General features: G+C 38.0%; 1 protein-coding gene across 1 annotated transcript in view; it reads right to left on the reverse strand.

Moving 5' to 3' along the window:
- Positions 1 to 430: 430 nt before the first annotated feature.
- LOC126997261 (Fanconi anemia group J protein homolog) overlaps positions 431 to 21792 on the reverse strand; it is a 161469-nt gene continuing 140107 nt past the window's right edge. The window contains exons 11-20 of the mRNA XM_050858257.1: positions 21016 to 21201; positions 20415 to 20636; positions 18657 to 18841; positions 14789 to 14911; positions 11970 to 12078; positions 10582 to 10706; positions 7018 to 7263; positions 2838 to 3262; positions 1332 to 1408; positions 431 to 954 (exon numbers count right to left, since the gene is read on the reverse strand). Coding sequence (XP_050714214.1) covers positions 868 to 954; positions 1332 to 1408; positions 2838 to 3262; positions 7018 to 7263; positions 10582 to 10706; positions 11970 to 12078; positions 14789 to 14911; positions 18657 to 18841; positions 20415 to 20636; positions 21016 to 21201 — 1785 coding nt within the window. The 3' untranslated portion in view covers positions 431 to 867. The remainder of the gene's footprint in view (positions 955 to 1331; positions 1409 to 2837; positions 3263 to 7017; positions 7264 to 10581; positions 10707 to 11969; positions 12079 to 14788; positions 14912 to 18656; positions 18842 to 20414; positions 20637 to 21015; positions 21202 to 21792) is intronic.

Genomic DNA, 21792 nt, shown 5'->3' on the forward strand with positions numbered 1-21792 from the left:
CTCTCTGTGTGCTACTGTTCTTCCCCATATATATATATATATATATATATATATATATATATATATATATATATATATATATATATATATATATATATATATATATATATATATATATATATATATATATATATATATATATATATATATATATATATATATATATATATATATATATATATATATATATATATATATATATATATATATATATATATATATATATATATATATATAAAATTTAAATATTATAAATAGTTGTTTTATGCCTTTTAATGGTTTATAATTTCCCCCAAAATTGAGGGATTTTGGGATTTTTTCTTCACTTGGGAAAGACATGAAAATATGCTTTAAATAAATGATAACAATATTTTTGTTTATTTCAGGAAATATTTTTCACAGTGATTGACTGATAGGTAACTGCTACATATTGCATTACCAGACTGTACATCTTTAAAACATTTTTTTTTATATAAAAACTAGCTACCAGAATTATAAAGAAACTTACATATATTATCACTATTAAATGTCTCACAACATGAAAATAAATGCCAAATTGAAAGAAATAAACATCAAATTGAAATAAATAAATGTCAAATTGAAAGAAATAAACATCAAACTGAAAGAAACAAATGTCAAATTGAAAGAAAGAAATGTCAAATTGAAAAACACAAGCAGGTTTGTCCCACAAGCGTCACTCCTTACTATGCTACGACTTCAATTCTAATTTTGTTTTAAAATAATTAAAATTAAATAAATATAAATCATATTTTTTTCTAGTTGAGATTCATAAAAGCTTTTATTAAAATAATTTTGGTAGCAAACTTACTAATAAAAGATTTTTTTTTACCTAACTTCCATGACCATTCACTCAAACTCATACACAATCTGCTGCTTCTTCCTAACTCTCTTCCTCAGGGGAGGGGAAGGCTTTCTTGCCCAAGGGACGGGACTCTGTGTGATAAAAAAGAGATCAGAATGGGTGAAAAATATAGATTTGTGAGGATATAATTTACATGCATCATCCAAACATGCACAAGAGTGTATTAGTGACTAAAATTTGTTGCTCAAAGTTTTGGTAGGCCTTACAACTATCAGTGATCTCATGCAAAATTGCAGTCCTTTTTAAAATTAGTTATGAGATACCACATACATTGTAATAATAGAAGTACATATAATGGCAGTGGTCAGCATGCCCAGATACAAATTTCTAGGCCTGGGTTTGAATCCCAGTTCAGGTAGTCAGCATGCAGCTTAGTCAGCTGCTCATTCTCCTTTCGACTAGCCGAAATGGATACCTGGGGAACGCCACAACTTTATTCTGAACTTACAAGGGTAAGATTGAAGTCATCCAGGTCCTGTTCATCTATGATTGTGTGTAGTCTTTTTTCAGCTTGAACTGGTAAATCTGAAAATCAAGAATGTTAAATTATCCTTTTAAAATTCACACATATATTGCACTGGTATTGGCCACAGCAACAGGCTGAAAAGACATGGAAAATACTAGGTAGAATTAATTCACCTAATTGTTCCTACATATTTGTATTATTACAAAGCTGGGTCAAACTCATAATCTCCCACTGTCTTAATGTGAAAAAGTTCATATTTTTGTTCACTTTAAATATAGAAATTTATTTAGTAAATAATTTCAGTGACTGCTTGCTCTGTATGTGTTATTTTATGAAACACTTCCACCTCAGCCTACTCTGGCTCCATCATCCTCATTCCACACTTGCACACAGTCCATCACCACATACAGCCACAGTCTCCTGGGTTACCCTAAGCCCTTCCCTGCTAACATCATTACTCTTGATTACTTTAATCACTCTTGTAACCTCCATCCTCTTTGTTTGACTAAATCACCTCAAAACACTCTATTAACTAATCAGAACACTTGTAGTTCACATTTCACCTCATTATCTATCCTTTTAACCTTGTACATTTCACAGAGGCTCTTCAGCATGTTCATTTTCACAGCCCTCATTTTCTGTGGTGCAGTGCCTAGCTATGAATCCGTGAACCTGGGTTTGAATCCTGAACCAGGCAGTCAGAGTGCAGCTCACCCAGCTGTTCATCCTCCCTTTTGGGCAGGTTGATAAATGGGTACCTGGGGAACCCTGAAGATAAACTGTGGTAACCTGATGTCACCCTGGCCTTGTGTCCTGGGTTCATCCCACCACAGTCTCAAGGGTCAATGCAATGGAGATGAGCACCAGGGAATGTGCAGGTATAGCATATGCCCCAACTTACCTTCATCCAAGACTCCAAGCTTATCCTATGCAAACTTCTTGCATTCATACAGTGGGAATGGCACAAAACCCTCTACACTCTTTCTAAGCTTAGGAAAATCTACTGACCATTCGACCAGAAATGCTGACAAAAGGGGAAGTGGAAACATAACATAATGAAAGATGATGACTGACAGGTGAAGTAAGAGAAATTTATACAGGAAAATGAATAAATCATGGTTGCTACTTCTAATTTGCAGGCCTGGCTGTTCAAGAAAAGCTGAGACACCATTTGATATCAGAGAGGATAAAAGGTGACCAAATTCGAGGTTTGGGTTACAATCTAAAGAATAGCTCTGCTCTGTGGTTTCATATTTTGTTGAAGACAAATAAGTATTACATGAGATACCGAATTCTAGCCTCAACTTTTTGCATTATACAGGTCTCAGTGCTGCATGTGCCACACAGTTGGTGGTGATGGTGTCACCAATTCACAACATGAAAAATAATCTCTATAATGATAATATAAAGTATATATACTTCCACTGGCTACAAGACATAAAAATTTATCTGAGCATGCCAAGAAATTAAACAACTTGCATACTTTACCTTTATTTTCCTTGTCAGATCCACAAGTAGCACTCCCACACCTTGGCCCAGCCTTCTCTGGGTGGGGTGACTCTTCCACTGTGGCATTACATTCCTTGTGACTAACAAAAGTATTTTCTTTTGAAGTTTCACCAGTACTGATACTTGGGAAAGGGTTAGAGGTACAACCTTCACCGGTACTGATACTCGGGAAAGGGTTAGAGGTACAACTTTCACCGGTACTTATACTCGGGAAAGGGTTGGAGGTACAACTTTCATCAGTGCTGGTACTCTGGACAGGTTTAGAGGTACAATTTTCACCAGTGCTGGAAGCTTGTGCAGGTTCATTGGCCTCCAGGGAACTGCTGCTGCTTACATGTGGAAGAGAGTGATGGCCATTCTTTTCCTTTGTAGATTCATGTGGAGCAACCAGCAACACACCACTGCTGGAAGTGTTAAACAAACATGCATACATTTATACAATAACATTAAACTGTTATAATGTTATATTCTCTATGACTTTGAATATTATTAATGAAAGAATTTTTAGAGTAAGAATGGCAACTGGTGGTAACTTTAGAGGGGACAGAACTCCTTTTTTATGAAAATCACACACACAAACACAAAGTAGAGCAGGACTGTGACCAAATAATGATAGAAAAGAGGAAGTTGAGAGGGGAGATTGGGGAAGTGATTCAGGCACTGACCGAAGTAAAAAAGAGAGATGATGAGACAAGGAAAAGAGATGAGGAGACAAAGAAAATGGTGGAGAACTTGAGAGAAGAAATAATGAAATTGATAGGGATCAGTTGGAAAGCTAAAAAGAAATAGTGCAACTGAAGATGGAAAAATTAAAAAGACCATGATACAAATTTTGAAAATGTAAAGAGATTAGTGTGACGGGGACAAATAAAAACATGGAGAAGATGGAAGAAATGATTAAAAGAGAGGTAGCAAAGAAGATAGGAAATGATCAGCAGAGTGTGGGTGTAAAGGTAGAGGAAAAGATTAAGGATGTGGTCAATGATGAATTGAAGGAGTGGAAAAGTGAAAAAGACAAGGAAAAAACGAGCCTTAGGGGAATTCTAGAACAACGGCAACAGGAACAGAGGCAAGACATAGAAAAAGAAGTTGTGAATGTACTAAAAATAGAGCAACGATGGTGAAGAACATGGCAAAATGAAAAAGTGTGTTTTAGTGTTTGGTGTCAAGGAAGAAAACCCAGTGAAGGCTCAGAGAGAGAGTTAGAGGAGTAAGGTGAAAATATATTGAGAAATATGAATACTGAAGAGGAGGAAAAGATAGGGGAAGAAGTAGATGAAATAACTAGATTGGGAAGATATGAGGAAGGAAAAAACAGACCACTAAAGATAAAGCTCAGGTCCCAAATGGTAACAGAAACTATACTAAATAGATCATGGAAACTAAACAACTCTGACGAATATAAGCAAATATATGTGAGGAGAAATATGTTAGAGGATGAAAGAATGAAAGCTAAGGAAATGATAAATGAATCAAAAAAGAGAAATGATGAAAGATCAGAAGAATTTTTTTTGGAGAATGAAGAACGAAAAACTGAAGAAGTGGTGGATAGGAGGCGAGGGAGGGAGTAAGGGTGTTGATAGAAAAGGGGAAAAAAAGGGAGAAGGGAAGAAAGGTTTAAAGATTGCCTACACAAACATAGATGGTCTTATATCAAAGAAAATTGAACTAATGATTTTATTCTGTATAAAATAACATGTATAATGATTTCTATGTCAATATTATTTGGGATATGGGATGCATTAATGGGATTCCCATTAATTTAAATGGGGAAATTCATTTTGGTTTATGAGTGTTTTGATTTGCGAGCAAAATTCCTGAATGAATTAAACTTGTAAACCGAGGTATTACTGTACAGCCATTACTGGCTGACTGCAGTCCTCTGATGTTGGGGTAACTCTGGCTGATGAGCACATGGTGCTGGTGAGGATGGAACACACCTTAGGCATCATAACTCTTGTTGCATTATGCGCCCCTATCGTGATGTGCAAATTTGAAGAGAGAGAGGTTCTATACTAAGTTCGACTCTATAGTCAACCAGTGCCCATTATCTTGGGAGGCTGAGGATTGCTGGTTCCTGGTTCAAGAGACATGAGCCTTGCTGCTGGACTTGGTATAGCAATGCTGGCTGTGTAGCAAAGGAAATTGATCACATCCTTATTAGTACTCGTTGGAGGATCCTCCAGAACTGTATGGTTTTCCGGAGTGCTGAGTTCTTTCCGACCGACCACAGACTTGTTGTTGCAAAACTGAGAATACGCATCAAGTCCAAGAAAATTTCAAGACGCTGCACCCAGGGTTCCATCTGAAAAATTGAGGATCGGGCATGTGCTCAGTAGTATGCAGTGGCAGTCAAAAATCAGTTTGAAGTGGTTGGTACCCCGGAGGACTTGGAGAGTTGTGGGATACCTTTAACTGAGAAACCCTTAAAGTGCCGAGGAGTGCATTGGAGAGTGTCCAAGGTCTTGGAGTGGAGTTGCCTCGAGGGAGACACTGGAGAATATAGATGAGGGTTGTGCTACCAGGCTGGCTGGAGACTTGGAATGATACGCAACCCTGTCACGAAGGACTAGAACCCTTCTGAGGAGGGATAAAGAAAGGTATTTCAGGTCTTGCTAAGGAGGTTGAGGGTTGTCTAAATGCAAATGACCATTACCTGCCTTCCAAGCTCTGAAGTTCCGCTCCAAATCCGCATCCCAGGTGAGTACTATCCGAACGGTTGATGGGCAGATAGTATCAGATGCGGATTTGTACCGGGCTCGCTGGGCCGAATACCTTGTGCAGTTTTACACGGCAGAGCCTCCAAGCTGACAGCTCCCTCCGGCTGGGTTACGGATGGTGGCTGCTGATCCACCAATAGACTAACTCTACCCTCTCTTGTGGAGGTGCGAGGCCGTGGAGAAGGTCGAAAGGTGGAGAGGCAGCTGGGATCCGTTATATTAGTGGGGAGGTGATGCCAACCAGGGGTAAAGCCATAATCCATGGGTTGCATGTGGTGCTGTCTGACATGTGGCAATCCAGTGCCATTCCTCTGGACTGGAAAAGGGATTAGTTGTCCCTATCTGTAAAGGGAAGGGAATGACAGGACTGCAATAACTGCTGTGGTATTACACTGCTCAGTGTGGGCACTGTGCTCGCTCATCAGCTGCTGATGCAAACCCAATTACAATTGCTAAATCTTCAGAGATCTGAGCAATCTGTGTTCATGCCTGGTACATCAACAACTGACCGATCCTAGCACTCCTTGTGGAACGCCGACTTGAGTTTTGACAGGGACTACTCACACCCTATGGCGACCTCAAGAAGGTATTTGACTCAGTACATCGTGAGGCACTCTAGGACATTCTACAGATCCGTGGGATTCCTGCAAGAATTAATGACCTGTTGACTGGCCTTTACTCTGGGACTGAGAGTACTGTGAAGTGTGGGGGAGGCATTTCTGGGTTTTTCCTTTTTAATTCAAGAGTGAAACAGGAGTGTGCCCTTGCTCCATCGCTTTTCACCACTTCCATGGACTGGGTATTTGGCAAAGTTGTTAATCAAAGTTGTTAGAAGCATGTCAGCAACGTCAAAGTCACTGACCTTGTATTTGTTGATGATGATGTACTTTTCACAGAATCACTAGAGGTCCTGGTGATGACCCTTAAAGTGATGCATTAGGAAGCAAAATATTTTCTGTCTCTTTTGCTTCTCTGCATTCCCTTCAATCCACTTACAAAGTGTTTTAATCCTGCAAAGTTTGCTTTCCAATAGCCTGTATAACTTACCCGCCTATGTAACTCATCCCATAGAATGCACTTCCTTCTATTGTTTGGAACTCAGTCACTACATGATAGCATATTTCTACAGAGAACAGGTAATTCAAATAATCAATCATATTGGGTTCTTTTATGAGTAGGAAATCTAGATTGGGTATGGTGTCGTCATTCATTGCTATATGAAATACAGGAAACCTCCCATATTCAACTGTTCATTATAAATTATGACATTTTGCTATTTGGACACTTGTTTTTTCACACCTTTTCAACCTCTCGATGTAAAGTCTGCTTCTCTCTTTATGCTATTGATGTCAGACAATAAAATTCATGCAAATGCACTTTAGAATTAAACATCCATATCTTTCAGAACTATGAACATATGTATAAAATATTATTCTCACCTTTTTGGTGGTGATGGAGGGTTTGCCAACATGTTTTTAACAAACCCTTGAAGGTGGTTGATAGTTCCTGAGAAATTTCTGTGATGAACAACTTTGGTTCTGATCCACTTAGAAAGTCCACGAGTGTAACGATTCTCTTGCTTACCACTCGCTAAACTTTCAGTTTGGAAGCGCTTGTCAACCAAAATTAGTGCTCCCCAATCATAGCGATGGCGAATGCACCTTCCTAAGGCCTGGTTAATTGCCCTGAAAAGAAAGTGTACTTGATGATACCAAAGAAATGAAACCTAGTATTCCCATTTCCTACAGAAATAAAGAGGACTCTTAACCCCTTCACCACGAGGACGCATATATTGGGTCCTTGCGTGCCCTGTACCATATCCGAAGACGTGAATACTGCGTCCTGGCTTGCTTTAGCCAATATACGAGTTATTTTATCTCTATATTTATGGTTACATCTTAAAGGTATCAATTAATTTATGTTTCTTTATGTGCACCATTTAATTCTGCATGTTTTCATAAATAATACATGATGATTATGTTGAGTTTATGGCTTGTTATATTCAATAGCAACATTTGAAATTTGGCGCACGTGGTGATCTCGGATATGGCGTGGGGCGCTGTTTTGGACTGGCTGTAGTGAAGGGGTTAAAAAGGCCAAAACAAGATAAACCCAGAAAAAGGTTACCAGTTATATCTAAATGACATGAATAGCAGAAAAATGTCATTTAATTATTCTTCAAAGCAAGATAATTTTAACACAATAATGGGTCAAATGAGATGCACTCCGTAATGGCTTGTGAAAAGTTGCTTCCAATGTAACAATACACACATGTCATAGGAGTTGGTGGGACATGGCGTGCAGCATCATATATACAATCATCTCAAAAGAACATTTAATTCATCATTTTAATATTTTTATAAATTTCTGTATTTTTTTCTTTTTGATACTACAGGCCAACACAAATATGAGGTTCGTTTGGATGGGACCCGAACCTCTTCACAGCAGTGCCGCATCACTCCAATGCATCACTCTCTCTTATTGTATCATATATTTTTATACATTAAATAAGATGTGGCAGCGCTATGGCCATGGGACTTCCTGACAGGGCCCCGCCCAACCAGACTTCATAGCCGAGTCTGAGTATATTGACTGAGAAGTGAGGTAATGTCCTGCATAAAATGTGTATCATGTATTTTACTTAACTAATCCCATTGGCTTTATTTTTTTGTAACTAAAGCACACTCTACAGAGTGTGAAGTTACTACCAATGTTATGAAGGGAATATAAATATGCTCCATGGCACTGTGTCAAATTTGTTTTATGTCAGTATCACGCAGCAATCTTAACCTGTAGAGTACTGTTGACGCATCTCGCGCGTTAAAAGCGATTTGCAGTTATATACCGTTGATGCGTCAGACGCGTTTGCAAATTACCGTAATTAATCGCAATTGAAAGGATGGTCCCGTGCACATCCAGGCACTCATATGGGTACAGAGCGTCGACTTGTGAGTCAGCCTAGCCTCTCCAAGGCCAATACGCCCCCAGGGGTGACGCCGACCCACTGGAAACAAAGGGAAACCCAACTGCCTTATCACCCACAGTTGACCTTTGACTGCCGTAGTGCATACATCTCCCTCACGTTCCTCGTGTGTTTCCATTGTGTTCTCATCATGCCTCGCTGTCCCGCTGATCACCTAGACACCTCTGATAAAGACTTGGGAGTGCAAAAGTGTAAAAGGAAACATATGTAGATAAAACGGAGAAACGACTCTATGTAATATATATATATATATATATATATATATATATATATATATATATATATATATATATATATATATATATATATATATATATATATATATATATATATATATTGTGTGTATGCAGTAAGAGAAACGTCTCAATCTTAACTTATATATTCTAGTGTATAAAAAATACCCGAGAAGTGGCTACTGCTATATACTAATTACTCAGTAAGAGAAATGTAATTTAATATCTACGTGAGGTGAAAATACTCTAGCTTGCACATTCCTTAGAAAGTGAGTTTGGGCGTGTGACACGAATTAAATCAAGTCCGAAACAAAGCGAAAATGTCTGATAATCATAGTGAGGTCAGCCGAGTAGTGACTGTGAGACAGTCACACACACACACACACACACACACACACACACACACACACACACACACACACCATCACGGTTACCAAGTATTGAATTACGGAACCATTTTCGTACCCACAAACACTCGATTTCACGTTCAAAAACAGTGTATATCGACTGGCTGTACATACTTTTAACATTCTAAAGGCACAAAAGCAATATATATATATATATATATATATATATATATATATATATATATATATATATATATATATATATATATATATATATATATATATATATATATATATATATATAAAACTATAACAAGGCAATCCTAAAAGTGCGGGATGGCAAGTTATGGGCCACGGCAAGGGTGGGCTGCGAGCCTAGCCGGGCCATCCACGAGCGGATGGGGGTAGCTGCGGAGCACTAATGGGCGACGGTGAGTGGAATGAACCTATTTTCCTTGTTACTGGGGTCATTTTGAAGGGATTTAGCTAATAAATTTTTTTTTTACTCCCAGTGCAGTACTGGGGGCCACTTTTATATCACATAGGGTGGTACGCTATGGGTTAAGAATCTCTATGGCTAGACCAGGACAAATTTTTTGCAATGTGGACCAAAGGAGTTCTGAATCATTAATGGGTCATAAAGCATGAAAAGACATAATTTTCAGACTAGGAATAAAGGGCCTGATTGACTAGGTACCATTATATATTGGATAAAAGACTAAGGTGTGATGTGTTAAGTGTAAATAAGAGACATGGCAAAGGAGTAAATCAGGTTCATGAATTGCTCTGACTTGAGAGCCTGACGTCAGCCATTTGATGGATAGTGGGATGCCATATCTTATCAGTGACTTTGTGATCACACCAATACTAAGGGAACGTTCCTTCAATGTGCTTGCATGAGCAGTGAGGTCTATTTAGTTGTTGGTTAAAGTTTTGAACTTGAGTTATAGTCTTTTTTAGAACAGTATTTCTTAGCCTTTTCTGAGCACAGAACTCCCTGCACTTAGGCACTGGGTTCCCAGCACCCCGTGAATTCCAGCTTTGTCTCTCAAGTCTTAAGTCTTTAACTTGGTTTCAATGACTACACTTGTTACAGAATAAATAAGTTTATAGAAAATACTGTCAGATTATTTACTTTATTCATTCTCTACATATGAGTCATCAAGGATGCCACTAGTAGCAGAACTTATCACAGAAAAGTAATGAATTGACTTTGATGAAAGATGTCATCTTTGAAACCCAACCTCAAAGCCCAATAAACTAGCACCCCTCGTTAAGAAACAGTTTTTGATACAATCCCCAATACTTTCTGTGAAGGATGACATGCAATGATGATGGGACTATCATTTTCTGTAATGAGAAAGAAATTTATCATCAATAAATAAGTCTGACACAAGAAAGTGAACATATATAATGAAAGGAAAATATACATTTTCTTACCTATAGGCCTGGATCTCATACCATTCACTTCCTGACAGAAGCTTTCGAGATCGACAGTGGTAATTGTTGTACTTCTTCTTCAAATCAACTTGGATGTCCTTGATGTTAGGGAAGGGAATTCCAACCTATAATATAAAAAACTTCCTGAAGTAGTAATATGTTTTTTCATCTTATGTGGTTGGTCACAAGCTTAAAATCAACCATTGCCTCATGGAAATTACAGTAATCCCTCGCCATATCGCGGTTCACTTATCACGGTCTCGCTGTATCGCGGATTTTAAAATTGTAAATATTTAGTTTTGTATCGCGGATTTTTCGCTATATCGCGGGATTTTGCGGTATAGAGGTATTTTAATATATTTATTATTTTACTTATTTTGCAGTAAAAGAAGCATTTTTTAGCCTAGAAAAATTGTAAACAAAAAAAAAATTAAGAAAGTATTAATAAGAACATATTAAAATAATACTTAATTGAAATAAAATACGTAGCGTACAGCAGATGAGTAGACAGACTCGCACGTATGTAAAACGCAGCTATGGCCGCTTACGCTTGAGCTAGTTTGCCCACGTGTGATCGTACACGGCACACTATTGGCTGATGGATGGGAGGCGACCAACCAGAGCACTGTGTTCTGTATCCTGGGCGCTGATTGGCTCAGCGACCGTAGCATTTGTTGGTTCATGTGTGGTTAGCTTGGAGACAAATGGAGTGTGTTATAGCTTGCTACCGTTAAATGCTCGAGAAGTTGGCAGTGAGGGCCCAGACAGGATGAGGCAATGGCTACACTTGAACAAGACTAAAGTCCTAAACTTGCTCAAAATGATTACTCCAAGCTTGTCTAGTTTCGTGGAACTCTTTGCGGTACTGGAATAAACACGTGGAGAGCTACTGAACTGAACAGCCGATATGCTCTTCTTCTTCTTGTGACCACAACTTACCGACTACATGAGTTACCGACATGGTGAATTTCGATGAGTTTCCCGTGAAATGTAGGCGACTTTGAATCTCTCGAGAAACTAGTGTTGGGTGACCTTGTTCACACGGGCTGAGGCGAGATTCCCAGATATGCATGCTTATATAAATAATATATATAAAAAATAATATATAAATTATATAAATAATAAAATAAATATAAGGTCGCTACTTCGCGGATTTTCGCCAATCGCGGGGGGTTCTGGAACCTAACTCCCACGATAAACGAAGGATTACTGTATTTATTTATAAATATTTCAATTTCATCTTCTAAGCACTCAGGCCTCCCTAACTGTCTAATTTTATTAAAATACCTTTATGCTTTTAATATATTTTAAAAAATATTACTGAAAATTTTCATGGTATTCTACACTTCACAATTTAAAATCTGCTTTCAAACCCAAAATCTACTTACAGCGATAACAGCTCGAGCATTGTTGTCAGAAAAATCTAATCCTTCGCTGACCTTCCCTCGGTGAACAGCCATGAGGAAAACACCATTGATGCCACCAGCTGCCTCCATCCTGAAGGTAAAATATCCAGAGTTAATAAGCGCACCTAACAATCACCATATGGGGGGGTACAAACCTGGCGGAGGGACTTTTTTGGCAGCCATAGCCGGTAACGGGCTAAAGAGTAGCCTATCCAGATATTTTGTTTTAATTTATTAATGAACATGATCCACGAGACATCCTAGAGTTAAATCAAAGTATGTGCTTATATTTGTATTCATTCATACACACACTGGTAATATTTCTGTGGTGTCTGATTCACTTGTTTGAGTGAAATTCTATTGTGAAAAACAGTCACATATTCGTGTCACTAGTAAAAATGAAACTAGTAATGAAAGTTTTGCCACCATGAAATATACACAAATAGATAAACATGAAAGCTCATGAAGTCACAATAAGTGACATCACCAGCTATGCGCAGTAAAAATATGCTATTTGTAGTATCTGACACCCGCAAAATGGCGTACAGGCTCGGGCCTCGTAGCTACAGCCTCAATGTTGCCAGATTGTCGTACTCAGCCGATTATATTTCCCGACTTCCTACCCCCAAACTGTCTTCTGGGCTCCAATAACGAAACTAATTTATAGATATCGTTAAAAGAGTTAGATCCTGATGTTTCTTGGCAATAGTTAGGCGTCAGAAACCGGTAAATACTGTGCTCTGAGTACGATGACCTGGCAACAGTAGCTATACGTATTTTCATATTATTGTTCTGTTGTTTATTCAATGTTCTGTTCAAGAAAAAGAATACCCATAATTTTAGTTAGTTTTTGGTTATAAGGATTCTTTACGAAATACAATTATAACATTACCTTCTACTATTTAGGAAACATACTGAATCCTGGATCGGCTACAGTGATGTTAGGTGCGCCTATAAAAAAATATAAAAAATAAAAAGAAACTGTAATTTTGACTTACTTGCCATTGTTTAGCATGACTATATGGTTTTGTCAATAACTGTTCAAGAAGAAAAGATTCAGAAGTCACTTGTTCCCCCTGTGGCTGTGAGGCTTGGGCACTAAATAGTGATTTCATGAGGCATGAAGCCCTTGGTACTAAGTTGCTTCACAAAGTCATGGGGTCTCATTAAAATGACTTTGTGTCAAATTGGCAAATTCTTTGTGTGCCTGGATCAAGGCATATTAACTGTATAGTCCATGAAAGTCAACTCCAGCTATATGGGAATGTGGCATGCTATCCAGAAGTTGATAATGCTTACTGGATCATTTCTGTAAGAGACAATTCTGAGTACACTCATACCCCTGCTACTGCGCCTTCCGCTGTCACAATTCACTATAATGTACACACTAAAAGCTGCCATTCTCATGCTATCACGCATCCGAAATGCACTACCATGCAAAAAAACGTGGGTGTATTGGTGGATTTGAATCACCTGGGCCATGTGGTACACGGCAGCTGACTGATGATATGTCATCGATCGCCAATGATTGGTCAATGCTTTTGCCATTCTCCTGCTTATTCAGCCAAGTGTAAGTCTCTCCATTGACTACAGTGAAAGCTGACCTATGTTCAGTTGGGGAAATGGCCACCAAACATTGTGCAATGTTATCCAACGGAGTGAACAAGTTGCGTCAACATGGCTGCGTTAGCCAAATGAACTGAAAAGTTGTTGCACATGGAGTCCTGCAGGTGTGGGGGGGATCAATGTTTGTGAGCAAAGTAGGCGTTGTAGTTATATGGGTGTGGCAAGTGTTGCCTCTGCTGCACTTTCTTACCTTCTATGAATGTGTAATTCAACCGTGATTCCTGATTCTGGAAAATGGTCGCCCATAGGAGCCGCTGAGGGAATACTGCGAGGAAGGTGTTGCTGTTGGTAGCCATTATGGTTGTGCTCAGCTGATTCACTGTCCAGTTTGAATCCCCCCCCCCACACACACACACAGAGAAGTTGTGTGGCCATCAACTGAAGAGAATCTGCCCCTGTTTTTTCTGTGATAACAATGGCCAAGTAACCTCACAAGAATTCCCCAACCAATGCTGAGGGTAATATAGTGGCATTGTGAGTGTTTTAGTAGGTTGAACATCATGTTGGTGCAATGTTTGGTGGGAAAATATGTGCAAAGAGAAGCATACCTAATAGGCACAAAATGTAGGTAGAGTGGCCGCCCAATAACTAATTAAGATTCTTCGTATTGAATCTTCAATTCAACTATCATGCATTTCTGGTATCACACACATTTTCGTAATGATAGGTATCGTAATGATAGCAAGGGGTTGGTGTATAAGAGATCAAGGGAGCACCCACAAAGCTCATGGAAAGAGCAAGTCAATAGATCCTGTATAGAGGTACTGGGTATGGGAAAGTGCATGCATGGAGAGGCAATGTGTCCTTGGCATATGCCCCTATTGATTGATTCTGGCAAACAGTAGGTGATTTTATAAAGTTTGCCAGAACAGAGTAAATAAAGATACAGTTGTATTGAATGAGTAACTAGAGAAGATTTTTAATCCAATGATTATGAAAATATCACCATAAACAATAAAATTCTCCACTGGTATTAAAAATAAGATGAAACTGATGCTATGGTTTGTATTTGCATTTGCAGTGGCCATCTTTATTGTATTATAGATTCTCTGAAAACAAATAAAGAAAATACAAATATGAGGCAATACATCATACACTGACATGAAAAAACTTGGGTTTGTTAACTTTTTGCGAATTTACTTTAAGCCAGACATACTAAACTTTCATCAACTTACTGTGCATTTTTAATGGTGGAATAGAAATGGAGCAAATCTTTCTGAAAGTCACTGCCCTTCTTCTGCTCTGTCATCGCTTCCTTCACATTGCTAATTTCATCCCACACACCAGTACTTTGCCATCTGAAAATAATTAATGATAAATGCCAGCTCTTTGCATTATGGCACAGCACATGCTGTGAAGTATGACTGTTCCTGAAGTAAAGTTTACTGCTTATTTATAAGAAAACATTAGTCAGACCGTAAACGATAAAAAGAGAAAGACAGAAAAGGAACTTTTCTCTCTCTCTTATATATATATATATATATATATATATATATATATATATATATATATATATATATATATATATATATATATATATATATATATATATATATATATATATATATATATATATATATATATATATATATATATATATATATATATATATATATATATATATATATATATATATATATATATATATATATATATATATATATATATATATATATATATATATATATATATATATATATATATATATATATATATATATATATATAGTCATACGTTGGTTTACGAGTTTAATACATTCTGGAATTTTGCTTGCACACCAAAACACTCGTAAATCAAAATGAATTCCCCCACTGAAATTAATGTAAATCCCATTAATGAGTCCCATATCTCAACAAAATATTATATAAAAATCATTTTACATGTCCTTTTATCCAGAATTAAAGTAATTTTATTTACAAATAGTAATGATAAATGATATAAAACACACAGCATTGTGTTACAGTTATTACGGAGACTTTCGCAACTGCTAATTACGCTCGAGTGTAGGCTTCGCACCAGGGTTTATTTTAGCAGCCAGTTTCCCTATTCTTGAGGCACCAGAACTATGTTCGACCAGCAACGTGAAGCTAATCCGACGTATCATCCGAGATGGAGGGTGAACGGGAGTCAGTCACGTCCAGGAGGGCATACAAGCTGCCGAGGCTCGCACCCCGTTCCTGTTGCGAGCATAGTATCCGCCGTTCCTGTTTTCTTCTTTGCAGCACCATCCCTTTTAACCATCTTTCTTGGGGACATTGTTAAAGCACAAAGAACGCACACTGTAGTGCTGAAAACACTTAAGATCGCACACCAAAGCACAAATGCAATCGGACACGAGTGCACGGATGTTATCTCTACGAGTTTACAACATGGACTGAGACTAGGGTTGCCAACTTGCCACCCATTCCTTTAAAAACGGAACGCCGTATTAGGCTGTCTGAATGGTAAAGCAGATAAAATTCAGTATTTTGAAACTGTAGTGAGCGCATTTTTCGGTGAACCACAAAACCAGTCCACAAAATTATGTTTGTCAAGGGACGTCCTGAAATACGTGTAAAATACGTGTCTTTACGTCCCTCCTCCCTTCCTCCTGCCTTCACCAGCAGAGGGCAGTTGCTGTCAGTCATGGCAGGGTAGAAAACTTTAGGATTGCCACCCGTTCCTTAAAATATGGATTCGTTCTGTATTGGAAAATGAGATGTTGCGATCCTTTTTTTTTTTTTTTAGCTCAAGGGGCAACCCTCACCTCCCCTTCATAAGCTGTCACCTGGCAAGGACCTGTGGTCTGATGGCCTACATAAACCCCGTGTCCCCACCCTTAAGGTGGCAGAAAAAAAAGACTTGTACAAACAGGATGCTTGAACACCAAGTCACTGCTCGTAAACCAAGGCATTTTTTGATATTTTGTTTTGCTCGTAAATCAAAACACTCGTAGAAAAGGCACTCATAAACTGAGGTTTGACTATATATATATATATATATATATATATATATATATATATATATATATATATATATATATATATATATATATATATATATATATATATATATACACGGGCCAAGCAATAGTCATACATCTTGGCAGCCACTATAAATAAAATTTGCCTCTGCTACTAACAGGCTGGGGTCACCCAAGAGACCCCTCAAGAGAGCCAACCAGCATTATAGGCAGCAGCTTGGAGAGAGAAAAAAAAAAAAAAAAAAAAAAAAAAAAAATCAGAGGTGTCAGATAAGCAGAAACTTAATTTAATCAAACATGTATATATAAATACTATCCATTGAAAAATGCAACTCCCGACTACTATACAGTATGTATGTATGTACCTACCTCCCTGACGCTGTTTGACCCATTAGCCACGCAATGCAGTGGTGTTACCATCAGCCCAATAGTGGCCATGGGATTGCCTTTACAATGGCAACAGCAACAGAACTAACAAGTTTTGCCAAGATAGTAGCGTTAGCCAAAGGCCGGAACGAAGACCAAGACCCAGCCCAACCGAGTCGTTACTTGGAGGGTTGTAGGACTGTTTGTAAAGAAAGGAGATGTCATAGCTGTTGAGTATGGCGAGTGTTACCTTTGCTGAAACTGAATGCAACTGAATGCGTTCAATTGACCTGTTAGGTTCAAACTTCCCTCAGATGGGTTGGTGAGTCCAGCGGGACAGTGGATCAACTGAGTGAAACAAGATGGCCACCCACAAACAGCTCCCTCACATGATTCCTTCCCTTAGCTGCTCTTACAGGTGACCCTTTACTGAAAACAGTAGTCACGGTTGAATGAAATGTTCGTTGAAGGTAAGAAGATGTAGCAAAGATGACACTGTCCACACTCATTAAGTACAACGTATCCTTCATTTACAAACACTGAGACCCCTGCTTGTACATCCCTCTGGGATGTACAACATTTGGCTAACACTGCCACCTTGGCAAAACTTGTCAGTGTAACGCTGCATGGCTAATGGCTCAACTGAACACAGGGCAGGCCTACTCTGGAGGTGGTGGAAGCGCAGCATGGGTATTTTAAATCTTATGCCAGTTGAATATTGACTTTTTCAAAGATTTTTATTTTCTTTTCTTTTTTAATCTTTGGTTGGCCAGTGTTTTGACAGATACTTCTGGTTTCCGGATCCCTGGGGGCCGAATAGTTGGGGTTTTACTGTACTTGCATATTGCCCGAATTTCTCTTCACTATATCTTCACCGGACCTCTGCATGTCACAAAACACACAAGAAATTAATCTAAACCTGGGAAGGGTTTTACCAGGACCGGGGATGAAACCTGTGGAAGGCGAGTTGCGAAAGCCAGTCCTTAAACAGTTGGCCAAAGAGGTAACTCCTTCGCAGAGTGAGTTTGAGAGGCTTTCCCCTCAGGCGGATCAAGCACTACACTTATTTCCTAAAGGAGTAGGTCAAGGTTAAAAGTCCTGGGTCTGAAGGCCTTTGGTTTTCACCTGTAGGTTACTTGCTGTTGACAATGCCAGACCACCACCCCATTAGGTGTGGTTTGTGGACAAGGTATCGGGTGAAATGAACCTGGCTATTTTGGTTGTCAGCTGAACATGCTAATTGCTGCACTAGAGAGCACTGAGTGTATATTTACCTACTTGTGATATATAGGAAATGAGCTACATTTGTGGGGTTCCATCTCTGATTCTCAATCTTTCTTGACTAACAATCAGGTTGAGAGTGCCATTTTTGAAGAGTCAAGGACTACACACCTACCTGTGATTATTTCCCTGAAGGGACACACAAAAGGTCAATAAAAAAGTGCCAACTTAAATCCTCTGAAACAAATAGGAAGAGTTATCTTGTTTGTAACTGAACAGGTTACCATCCTGAAAATTTGGCAGTTTTACTAAAAATGGAGAATACCATATTATTTTAATTTAAAGGAAATCAAATTAACTAAGGGTAGTGAAATGGAGGCAAAAGCCTAGAAATTGAATGATTATTGTGAATTTGAAATATATTATGAGTAACATATGAGCTCTAATGAGATGAGAAAGAAGGCCACGCTGAATAAAACAACTCAGTTACCAACCGTTCGCATAATTTGTTGAGCATGGAGTAAGAGGGGAGGAAGCACAAAATACCCCCTGGTACTGTGCGGCACACATTTAGGATCAACGCACCAAGTTCATCTTGAAATTCCCAGGTGTCTGCCTGCTGGTAGGTGGAACACAAAGGCTTTCCTCCAGGACCGTGACCAACAGTTCCAACAAAAATCTGCAATACATATTCAATGCAATGAGTTACTTAGCTTTACTGAGGTTGAGGATCAAAGTATTCTACAATAATAAACTAATAATGAACATGTAGATTGAGGAGCCTGGCAAAGTACGTGTTTTCCAATCCATTCAGAAACCACTCTTTCAATGTAACCCTGATAAAGATTTGAAGCCATATTCTGCAAAGCAACAGTCTCAGAACATTTACCTACACTGTACTTTTAGACAAATTTTAAGCTTCATAGTTTCACATGATGTAAGTATAAGTAATATGCATGTAAGAGGTGGGAGCTCAAAAAAGTCAAGTTGCAATACAAATAACCTCAAATGAAATGGTGTAGAATGTTCACATGATGTATACCAATAAACACATGAAAGAAGAGGGATGGAGAAGTGAACAAGCATGTTCAGCGGGAGTTGAAGGAGGATAAAGATTTACCCACTAAGGTTAGATTGTGGCAGACTTAGGATTGATTAAAAATGTTTGCTTAGTTCATGCTCCTTATGGTTGGAATCTGAACAAAAGTGGTACAGTTGGGAGCATCAGAGGCACTTGCAGGAGTCAGGATACTTTGTTGTCACAAGAGGCTAAATGCCATGGAGGAGTGCTGAGAATGTCAAACATATTTGCATGCAGAAAGATGCTATATATTCATAGCCCAGGATTGTGAATTAGGCAATGTGGTTTCTGACATATTAATCATAATCCAGGTATTCCATTCAAGCTTCATGGTTGCTGGTGCTCCTGGTTCTTGATTCAGTCCCTGAAACCTTGCTAAATACTCCTTCCTTTCACTTTCTGCTCAGGTACTTCAACTCTGCCAGTGGTTTGTCAAGTCTGATCTGGGTGAACTTCATACTGATGACAGTAACATGTTCTTTTTCTCACAGTGTTCTTGAGCATTATTGTAGTTCTTTTCCATGCAGTACAGAACACCATTGACTTTTTTTTCCTATCCAAGTGTCAAAACTTCTTCATGCTTACTTGAACTTGAGGCTTATTTAAGGTGCTGTTTGTTTTACTTAGTTTACTAGTACGTTTGATGAAAAATGTGATGTCAGGTAGATTCTTGTTGTTGTTTCTAGAAAACTAAGAGCTGACTTTACATATTTAAGTCTGAATATTACAGTGACTATATATCACTTAACTATTGTCATTCACTGAATAATGTTTGAATTCCTCTCTCAGTGGCTTCAGCACTTGGAACTTGATGATCTCCTTTAATTGCTGAATGATAAAAAAAATAGAAGGGAACTCGCTGAAGCTGTTTTTGGAAAGGTGGCTAACCAGAAAGTTGCGTTTAAAATGATGAACCAGATGCCCACGCAGGTGTAACAAAACTGCAAGCTCATTATGAAAATCTATCCTTATTAAACATTTACACACAAACAGTTTTTTCTTTAGAACCTCTTTAACTTAGTTCAATTACTTTTAAATGAAAATCTATGGTGGCAGGTGGTTATCTTTAGGTGGTAGGTACTGTGTAATTATAGCAATATGAACAAATTCCCAATGTGTTGGACAGCTAATTGATGTTTTAACAAAATTTCTAAGGTGTAAGAGAGCTTACCTGATTATGGTCAATAACATGATTTGCTTCAAGCTGAATCTTAAAGGACACTCCAAGTTCTGACTGGAAGGAGGTCATGGGAGAAAGTGTTCCTGATGTTAAAATGATGCTGTGGGTCTGAAGGCTGATGGGACTGAATGCCACTGCTGGGTTGAGACACCAAAAGTTGATGGAGTACTCTGTCCTGATGCCAGACCTTCCACTGATCCACCCATCTATCTTCTAGGAAAACAAATTCAAGAAGGTAATGTTAATATGACACTTAACTTTCATTCAATTTCTTGATAATAATTGATTACAAAATAGTATCAATATCATACATGATTCAGATTAAATACCAAATGCACAACATTAATACAAAACTACATAACAGGAAGAATGGTTAAATTATCCCATTATAGTTATTCATATCTATTATCTATATAATTATAATATGGGGTTACCTATACATGTCTTAACATTATGCTACTGTCATACATAACTTTGTGAGATACTTAATGAAAAATCATCAACACATCATGGAACATTCTTGAAGATATGAAAATCTAATGAGCTTAACAGATGCCTAAATTAATTTTATGAAAAACTCAAGACAACTTACATTACCAGATTTCTTCATTACTTGTTGCTTGATCAAAGCAACACGGTAGTCATCTACATACTTCATGGAATCCTTCAAGAGAAAATGATATACGAGGAAAAAGCTTCCAAGAACTTTTTTGGCAATAGGATGAAGGCGCACTTCCTCATTTTCTGGATCAATGTCTTCCAGCAACTGGTAGCATTTCTGTGGACAAAATATCTGAGGTACATTCACTACTGTAATGTTGGCAAAAACTTGAATTATTTTCTCTTAATGAAAGTGGTTTCCTTATACAAATAAATAAAAAAAGCACAAACACATACACTACATCCTCGTCTTATGCGATTAATTGGAACACAATTACGTATACATAAATGATATACCGGAGAAGTAGAGTTATTTGAGTATGTTTGCAGATGACGCCAAACTGCTTAGAAATATAAGAGATGATGATGATTGTAATAAGCTGCAGGAAGATTGAAATGAAATACATGAATGGAGTAAAGAATGGGAAATGGAGTTTAATGAAATGAAATGTCACACAATGAAAGTGGGAAAAAGTAAAAAATAGACCAGGCGGAGTGTATAGGATGGGAGGGACAATTATCGACCCAGTGAAGGAAGAAAAAGAGTTAGGAATCATAATGCAAGAAACACTGACACCTGAGGGGCACATAAATAAGATATTTGGAGAAACATGTAGTTTGCTGCAAAGAGTGGAATTTCACTACTTAGATGGGGACATGATGAAGAAAATAATAACATTGATTAGACCAAGGTTAGAGTATGCAGAAG

This window comes from Eriocheir sinensis, chromosome 12, assembly GCF_024679095.1.
Source record: "Eriocheir sinensis breed Jianghai 21 chromosome 12, ASM2467909v1, whole genome shotgun sequence".
Classification (NCBI taxonomy): domain Eukaryota; kingdom Metazoa; phylum Arthropoda; class Malacostraca; order Decapoda; family Varunidae; genus Eriocheir; species Eriocheir sinensis.